This window comes from Myotis brandtii, unplaced genomic scaffold (genome assembly GCF_000412655.1).
Source record: "Myotis brandtii unplaced genomic scaffold, ASM41265v1 scaffold421, whole genome shotgun sequence".
NCBI lineage: Eukaryota > Metazoa > Chordata > Mammalia > Chiroptera > Vespertilionidae > Myotis > Myotis brandtii.
In genome coordinates this window covers 646,458-655,060 of record NW_005366140.1, presented here as the reverse complement: position 1 = coordinate 655,060, position 8,603 = coordinate 646,458, and the positions used below count along the sequence as shown (strand labels likewise).

Sequence of the window (8,603 nt, the reverse complement as noted above, 5' to 3'; positions counted from 1 at the left end):
CGGGACGGAGGAGACAAGATGGCGCTGCGAGTGATGCGGGGGATCGTGAACGGGGCCGCGCCCGAGCTGCCCGTGCCCACCAGCGGGGCGGGGGCGGGATCTTGGGAGCAGGCGATGGCAGCGAGTCGGAACTACCTGTCCCAGCCTCGCCTCAGTGAGTATCAGAGAGCAAGATGGATCCTGCCTTCGCTCTTCAGCCCAGCCCCTTGCTCCTACTCACCTGCTTAGCCAGCGCCTGGGGGTGGGGGGTGGGGGAGGGTTTATATTTCCTTCTCGCGTCCCCCCTACTCTCCCCCGCACGTCTCTCTGTAGAAGAAGACGCGAGTGTACTTCACCTTTCCGTGCGGGAAAGCGCTGCTGCGGGAACTTCCTCCCGGGGTTGGTGGGCTCCTGGCGGCCACTCCGCCCTCCCCGGCTCCCCGGGGCCGGGGCATTCTAGGCACTTGCTTCCTGTCTCCGTGGGAAGGCCGCTTCTTGTCGCTCAGTGTTAATCTTCGCTTGCCCCTCCCTTTGGACATTTCGGGGGTCGAGGGAACGCCCCCTCCCCTCTGCGCTAGAGGGAGATGCTCGGCGGAGGGGCTGTGCGGCCGCCGGACACTCCGTCCCGCGGAACGCGAGAGCTGAAAAGGACCCTGCAGCTTATCTCGCCGAACGCTCTCATTTTACAGCGAGAAGCCGAAGGTTCCTGGAGGGACCGGACTCGCCGGGCTTTAGACACCTAATGATGGGCAGAGCAGGAACTAAAATAAAATCCCCGGTTTCTTCATTCTCGCAAGGCCTTTTCATACCTTTGTCTCTCCTGACCAGCTAAGCTAACCTGGTTTAGTGTAAGGCTGCCTTGGGGAAACCACACATCTTTGCTCATATAACACGTGTGCACAGGCACGCTTAGCGTTGTTGAGTATGAAAAGGCCTTGATCTACCAGGCTTAAGTGAAACTACTCAAGAAATGGCTCTTGATTACGAAGCAGTGCAGTTGTGTAGCATCAGACCTCTTCGCAGCTTTCTTAGGACCTGGGGATGAGCCCTGGAAATAGACTCAGAAACTTGGGGAAGCACCTGATGTTCCCCCAGGTGGCAGTGCCATATTTGCACTGGTGAATTGCCAGAGTTCCTGTTTGTGGGTGGCTCCTTGGTGGAAAAGAATTGCAGATGGAGGGTTTTTCTGCTGCCTGACTAATCCCATCCTGATCTGTCGCTGGGTCATGTGACAGCGCTGCAGTGTGAGGAAAGGAAAGCACTTGATTCTATGGTTTGCCGGTTTGCCGAGAGGTTGCTTTTTACACTGGGAATGACCTGAATGCTTATTGGGGGTTTATATGAGCTGATATAGATGTTTCAGGAAATTGACAGATGTTGCGTTCTCATGTGGACTTTAACGATCAGTTTATACCTAACAACTACGAATTCCCTTATGAATTGCATTTGTGTGTTTTGCTTTGGGTTGAAGAGAGAGGCATTAATGGTGCTTCTAGGAAAAAATTATTAGGGAGCAATAGTCAGTTTACATATAATTGTTCATTTAATATAAATTCAGAGAGTATCAACTGAAATAATGTTGTTTAGAGAGTTCATGATTAAGGTTGTAAGCCCTTAAGGGGAGATGAGTAGTTATGTCTGTGTTCTGTATGCCCAGCCAGTGACTGAAGAACTTTTGCAGAGGAGAGTTCTCCTGACAAAAGTGTGGCAACGTAATTCTTAAAACTCAACCTTTAGATTTAGAGGTCAGGAATCCTTTTTGTATCCTCAGTGCCTAGCACAGTGCTTGACACATAGAAGTACTTACCCTGTCTTGTACTTCGTTGTATAACTTGCATTTAAACCCCTTGTTCTAATAGTTTTAGTGGATAGATTCTTAACCTGGATGGAATTAGGTAGAGTAGGGAGTTGGGATACTTGGTTGAGTGAATTTCCCTCTGTGTCTGGTTTAGTCTAAAAAGCATAAATGATATCATACTTAGGATAACAGCTAATCACATTTGCAAAATATCTTTTTTCCTGTATTACCACGTTCTTGATTCTAGTTAATTTTAATTGCTTGTGAATACTGATTCATTTTTTCTTTAATGATGATACCATGTTCAGTGATATGGTATAGTAATTTAATGTGCTTTTTAAAGGAAAGAATGGAGTAATATTAGCAATTACACTGTGCAAATTGGGTCCTGTTTTAACACAATTTCGGGATTATGGGGTTGTTAGCAAGAAATGGAAAACGACATGTGCAGGATTGATATAATCTTGAGCACTTTAGTTGAATTTCTAAAGTCGAAAAGGAAACCTGATTTTCTTTTAAACTTTGAGCAAGGTTCAATAACATAGATAGAGCTTTTGGAAGCAAATCATTTTTAGATAATCTACTGTTATTGACACCCTAGCTAGGTTAACTTACCTTATGTTTCTTACATCATAAAGCAGAGCTAGCCCCAGGCAGGTCAAATAAAGGAATCATTGGCCTGCTTTTTTCTAGAACCTCTCCCTCAATGCCCACTGCTCAGGGTGTGGGTATAGACCCTTGCACAATGGAAGATGATTGCTCTGGGTTTTTGATTTGGTAATAAGGTGGAGGCTGAAGGACTAGGTCTCTTGTGCAATGGCTGTGAATTTTCTCTTTACAAATTTCACAATCATTAAGTGGTGTTAGTAGTGTTGAATAATCTCATATCCTGCAGGAGAAAGAGGATGTCATTTGGCAAAACCTGCTTCTCAAAAACCTTTGTAGACTTTGGTTTTAAATGTTACCCATAAATATATATTGCCTGCTTGATAGTTCCAAATCAGAGATGTGACTTGTTGGTTGTAAAATGTGTTTGGTATCCTATATAATAAAAGGCTAATATGCAAATTGTCCCCTCAACCAGGAGTTCAACTGGGTCCAATGGGCCTGGATCGGGGTTGGCTGGCCGGACCCCACCCGTGCATGAATTCATGCACCAGACCTCTAGTATAATGTAAACATATATCTGCTGTGTTGTCAGGAGTTGTGATCATCCCCTGCAGACCCAAATTCTTGTTCATTTGGACATTTTCAAGAGAAGAATGGCCATTATTTTGGTAAATAGAAATGTCCATGTAATCTGTGAATGGGTTTTTACTTTCTTGAAGAGCAGGTAATATCTTTGGCAGCCCTACTCTAAACTGTTATCTCTGCTTTGGACTGTTAATGATAATGGTGAGAAAAGCTAGAAATATTTTGAGAGATAAAAGGTAGTGCTTGATAGCATTTTCTCTGCTTGTTTTTTTTTTTCTTCTTTTTTTTGGAAATAGTTTTAATATTATGGGAAAGAACTATAGTTTGTATATAAACTGTTTTCTAGTATTTATTTGTAGTCCAAGTGATTGGAACTGTGTCAGCTCCATATTTTTTAATTATACTAGAGACTGAGTTCAGAAATCTTATAGGGTCATAGGGTACCAACTTTACAATTAGGAAAACAACATACAAAACAAAACCACTTCTAATCCTGGCTTTCCCATTTAGTAACAAATTTCTCAGAGCCTTAGTTTAAGTGTAGAGTGGGTGTATCAACCTTGCCTACCTCCCAGCATTTTGGGGAGCTGAAATAAGGTAACTTTCCTAAAGAGGCTCTGTAAAAGTTTAATGTATTTTCCACGTTTTTGTTTGGTAATGTTTTTTTATTTAGTTTGGGTTATAACACTTATTAGTTTACTTTGGTATGTCAGTTTAATTTAAACCAAGCATGTTGCTTAACCTCTGATTTGTATCTGAAGTAGTCTCCTCTTGTTTTTCATGTTTTCCAGTGAGGGAAAACTGCTGAAGCGTCTCCATTAGGTTCTTTCCTCTGGTTAAACTCTCCAGTGGCTACACTCCATTGAAGACAGATTGTTGTCCAGTAATGACAAAATGTGAATACAAAGGGAATCATTGGCCAGTGCGTTAAATAGTAAAAATAACTTATTTTTTTAATAGCTAAAGATGCAGACTCATGAAATTATTTTGAGTGATATAGCTACATAAGTCTTGCAAATAATTATGAGTGTACCAGACCACAAAAACACAAAAACAGTTCAGCTTTATAGTTTGAGCTGCAGGTCAGAGTTAAAGAACAAATGACTCTGGAGCCGACCATATAAGTTCAGGTCGTTGGGCAAGTTACTTAACTTCTGAGAGTCATTTTTCTCTTCTAAAACTTGGAATAATAGTTAACTCATAGACCTGTTAGCGAGATTAAATAAGAATTTCTTATAAGTAGTTATTAGTGTTGGTGTTAATGAATTCGAATGGTTACTGGCATTTGTAAAAGACTACATAGTATGTAAAGTACAGCATAGGGAATATAATCAATAATGTTGTAGTAACTATTGTATGGTGGATACTGGAAATACATGATTCTGTACTATGCACCTGAAACTAATAATAATATTGATGTAAACTATAATTGAAAAATTAAAAATTTGTTGCAAATTTAGAGAATCTTGATGAAGTAGAACCTTGTCTTGTGTAGAAGTCAGCTTTGTTCACTGTTTCCAGGAAAAGCAATGACTAGTGCTTTTTTTTTTTTTGGTCATGCTTTTGCTCGTGACTGGCAAAACTTCATAATTTTGAATGAGCTTGAATTTAAACATGAGATTCTGAAACGTTGTAGAGGTTAGAAATTTAAAGGAGATGCAAATCTTGTTCAAAAGGTAAAGAGACTTTCAGAATCTGAAGGGTTTTATTGATGTTACATTTGCCTATAAATCTCAAACTAGATCATGCCTCCTAACCAGCCCACTCCTTTCATCCCCAACTGTTTAGGTAAAAGTTTTGAAAAGGTCTCTGTTTCTGTATTTTTTAAAACTGGGTTCTAAGATAACATGATTCTAAGGTAGCTCACTTTGCATTTCCACAAAGCAATTTTAGAAGTCATTGATAGAATGTTTGGACTCTTAAAATGAGAACAATGAATAATTTTTCAGGGTTAGGAATTATTTTTAAGGGTATTAGATTATTTTTAAACGATGGAGTGGATTTTTATAAAAGAAGCAGAAAATAGGACATTTGGGGTCTTTCTAATAATTTTTGAGGAATGACTTACTCTTTTACATTACCATCCATTCAAGTAACTTAACTTTTTAAATTTGTGACTTGCCTTTTTCTACAGTTAAAAAAAAAAAAAGTCATTTTGGAGCCCTGGTGAAATAATTACAATTACAGATGTACTCAAGCAAATATTTGGTGTCGGGATTTAAATGTCCTGTGAGTATGAAAGCCGAGGGGCGTGATAGTGCTTGCCATGTTTCTACCTGGGCACTGCTTCCTGGCGGAAGACATTGTGTTTTTGAGTTCTGGAGCCCCTTGGGTGAACAGACTGGTTATTAAATGGTTTCCTCGTTCTTGGGAGTCTACATCTGTGCCAGAAATCTCTGCGAGACTCGATAAGAAATCAAGCAAGTGAAAAGTTCCCAGTTGGTTGACAGCTTCTTAGAAATTATTTTATGCCATGTACTAAATCTTCTTCATACTTTGATTTTATTTGTGTTTTTTTCCAGCCGTTCTGACTATACATTTAGTTAATTCTGATACAAGACTTACTCTCTCTGGAGTGTTCTGTTTTACACCTAATTCCAATTACACTTGGCAAGTTGTGTGAGGTGTGATATGGTTGAGGAATAGCTACCCTGGGATTAGCTACCTTACAGACTGACACTTTATTCCAAGGGTATAATTTCCAGTGGAAAATATAAGCCTCTAAACTGACAGTAACATTTAACTTTTTTTTTTTTTTTAAGGATATTTACCTTATTTGACCCTCTGGCCTTTCATTCCATTGCCCACTCCCTCCTTAATAAAGCAATTTTCCCATAGTTTCTAAGATACCATTTAATGATAGCTTTTTACCTTAACACTACATTTTCTCAGATTTCCTTTGTGAGTTTTGTCGATTGTTAGTATTCCTTTCCCCTTCCTTGTCTACTTTGGTAAGTGCCACCTCCTGTACAAAGTTTTCCTTTTCAAGGTGAGAATGACAGCTAGGTTTTTCCTGTGCTTCCACAAGCCCTCTGCACATCCGTTAGAGTTCTTAACTCCCCCTTCTCCATATAAAACTGAACTCTTGAGGGAAATCTGTTCCTCTGTGCCCTTTTTGTTTTTATGTCCTGGGTTCTTAAAATATGTGATTTATAGTAAGGATTCAAAATGTTTTTGGTTGGATGTGGGTAGATTATGAAAAGTTGTACAGGCACAGGAATATTTAATTTTAAATTCAATAAAAAATTTTGTAACTGTTTGCTCCATATTGTAATAGGTGTGATAAAGTGGAGAGAGGTTTTCGTGTAATCCCAGAGAGATAATTTAGGCTGTTGTTCTATTTGACTAAAGTGGGCTCTTCTGTTTTTCTTTCCAGCATACAAGACAGTATCAGGAGTCAATGGTCCACTAGTGATCTTGGATCATGTTAAGGTAATATACCACCATCATTGTTTACCATTTATGAAGTTTAAAACATGGCATTAAGTCCTGTTTAAGAATGCCTTAAGTTTTATGTTATGATTTTTAAGCCATTCCTTGGTCTGAATGTCAGTGCTATATAGGAGCCAAGAGTTTTAGATAAAAATAAGAAGACTGGATTCTAGTACTGGGTATACTGTGGATTCTGTTTGTGACCGATGGTCTTTTGTCTGCAGAATTTTAAAAAAAAAAAATTGTTTTTGTCGCTCCTACCTCACAGATAGGTTTTATAGAAAATTATAAAACTGTTGAAAGACATAAAAGAAAACCTTAAGTGTAGATTCCATGTTCATGAATGACAGAATAGCAAAGATGTTGATTTTCCCCAGGTAACAAAATCAGTTAGAGATAGAGTAATTAGGAATAGAAATTTGGTGCAGGAGTAAGCAAGTATATCAGTGGAGCAAAATTAAGAAGTTGCCTCACACAAGAGAATTGGACTTGGTAAATAGTAAAGGCTACAGTACAAGCCAGTGGGAGACATTTTGTGCTACTCAGTAAATATTATTAGGGCATTTGGCTTCTTATATGCAAAAGAATAAAAATGAGAAAGGTAAAATTACATAGCAAAAATAAATCCAGATGGATTAAAGGCCTGAACATGAAAAACCTATTTTAGAAGACAGTACAGAAGACCATTTTAATGACTTCTCAACAGTTCACAAAAGGTACAAATTATAAAGGAAAACAAATTATTTTATTCCATAAAAAGTATTAAAACTTCATGTGATAAGATACCATAAACAAAATTAAAAGGTAAGAGACTGACTTGGAACAGATATTTGCATAAAGGTTAGTATCCAGAATCTATAAAACTCTTAAAAATAAATAAGAAAAAGCAGATCCAGTTGAAAAGTGAGGAAAAGATAGTAATAAGCCAGTCATAGGAAATAAAGTCTGAATTGTAACTAAACATGAAAAGATGCTCAATATTAATAGAATCAGAAAAATGCAATTTGGAAAGATGCTATTTTTTTACTTTATTAAATGGCATAAATTAATGTTTAATAGTAATTATGTAAGCTAGCAGAGTTGTAGGGAAAATACACTTTTGTATACTGCTAGGGAGATTGTAAATTAATATAGTTCTTTGCAGAGTAATTTGGCAGAAAATGGGCACAGCCTGTAGCCCACCACTGAGTAATCAAATACCTTAGGGCAGTGGTTCTCAACCTTCCTAATGCCGTGACCCTTTAATACAGTTCCTCATGTTGTGGTGACCCCCAACCATAAAATTATTTTTGTTGCTACTTCATAACTGTAATTTTGCTACTGTTATGAATCGTAATGTAAATATCTGATATGCAGGATGTATTTTCATTGTTACAAATTGAACATAATTAAAGCATAGTGATTAATCACAAAAACAATATGTAATTATATATGTGTTTTCCGATGGTCTTAGGCCACCCCTGTGAAAGGGTCGTTCGACCCCCAAAGGGGTTGAGACCCACAGGTTGAGAACCGCTGCCTTAGGGGAACTCAGGCACACTTGCATGAAGAGCACATGGGAGGATGTTCCTCCTTGAACTCCATTGGTAGAACAACTGAATAAAATATGGTGTCATTTGATTTTTAAAAAAATCTTTATTGTTGAAAGTTACATAGGTCCTCCTTTTTGTGTCATTTGATTTTATTTTCACTGTATCTGTTTTAACATTAATTCTAAGCTGACCATATATCCAAAATCAAGTTGCTATCAATGGTCTGTCATAGTTTACTTGACAGATGTTTTTCTTCACTTCACACAAAAGAGTGGTACATCTTTCAATAGATTATGTTGACAAAATAAGGTCAATATTACCATGACAGACCCAAAACACAATGTGAAATGAAAAAGAGGTAGAAGGTGATATATTTAGTATGTTGCCATTTATATAAATGAAACTACACTCTATTTTTAGAAACATGCATTTAAAATATTAAGAACAGATAGAAGGAATACATATCTGGTTAGGAGAATTAGATTGAGGAGGTACTGTTAATGTTACCATATTATAGTAGCCACTAGATGCCCCCTGGTGGTCAGTGTGTCATAGTGACTGGTCATTCCCTGTTGTTCCGCCCTTAGGGTCAATTTGCATATTACCTTTTTATTATATAGGACTAGAGTCCCGGTGCACAAAAATTTGTGCACTCGGCGAGGGGGGGG

General features: G+C 38.3%; 1 protein-coding gene across 1 annotated transcript in view; it reads left to right on the top strand.

Moving 5' to 3' along the window:
- Positions 1 to 6: 6 nt before the first annotated feature.
- Positions 7 to 8,603, top strand: part of ATP6V1B2 (ATPase, H+ transporting, lysosomal 56/58kDa, V1 subunit B2) — a 24,189-nt gene continuing 15,592 nt past the window's right edge. The window contains exons 1-2 of the mRNA XM_005873795.2: positions 7 to 154; positions 6,348 to 6,403. Coding sequence (XP_005873857.1) covers positions 19 to 154; positions 6,348 to 6,403 — 192 coding nt within the window. The 5' untranslated portion in view covers positions 7 to 18. The remainder of the gene's footprint in view (positions 155 to 6,347; positions 6,404 to 8,603) is intronic.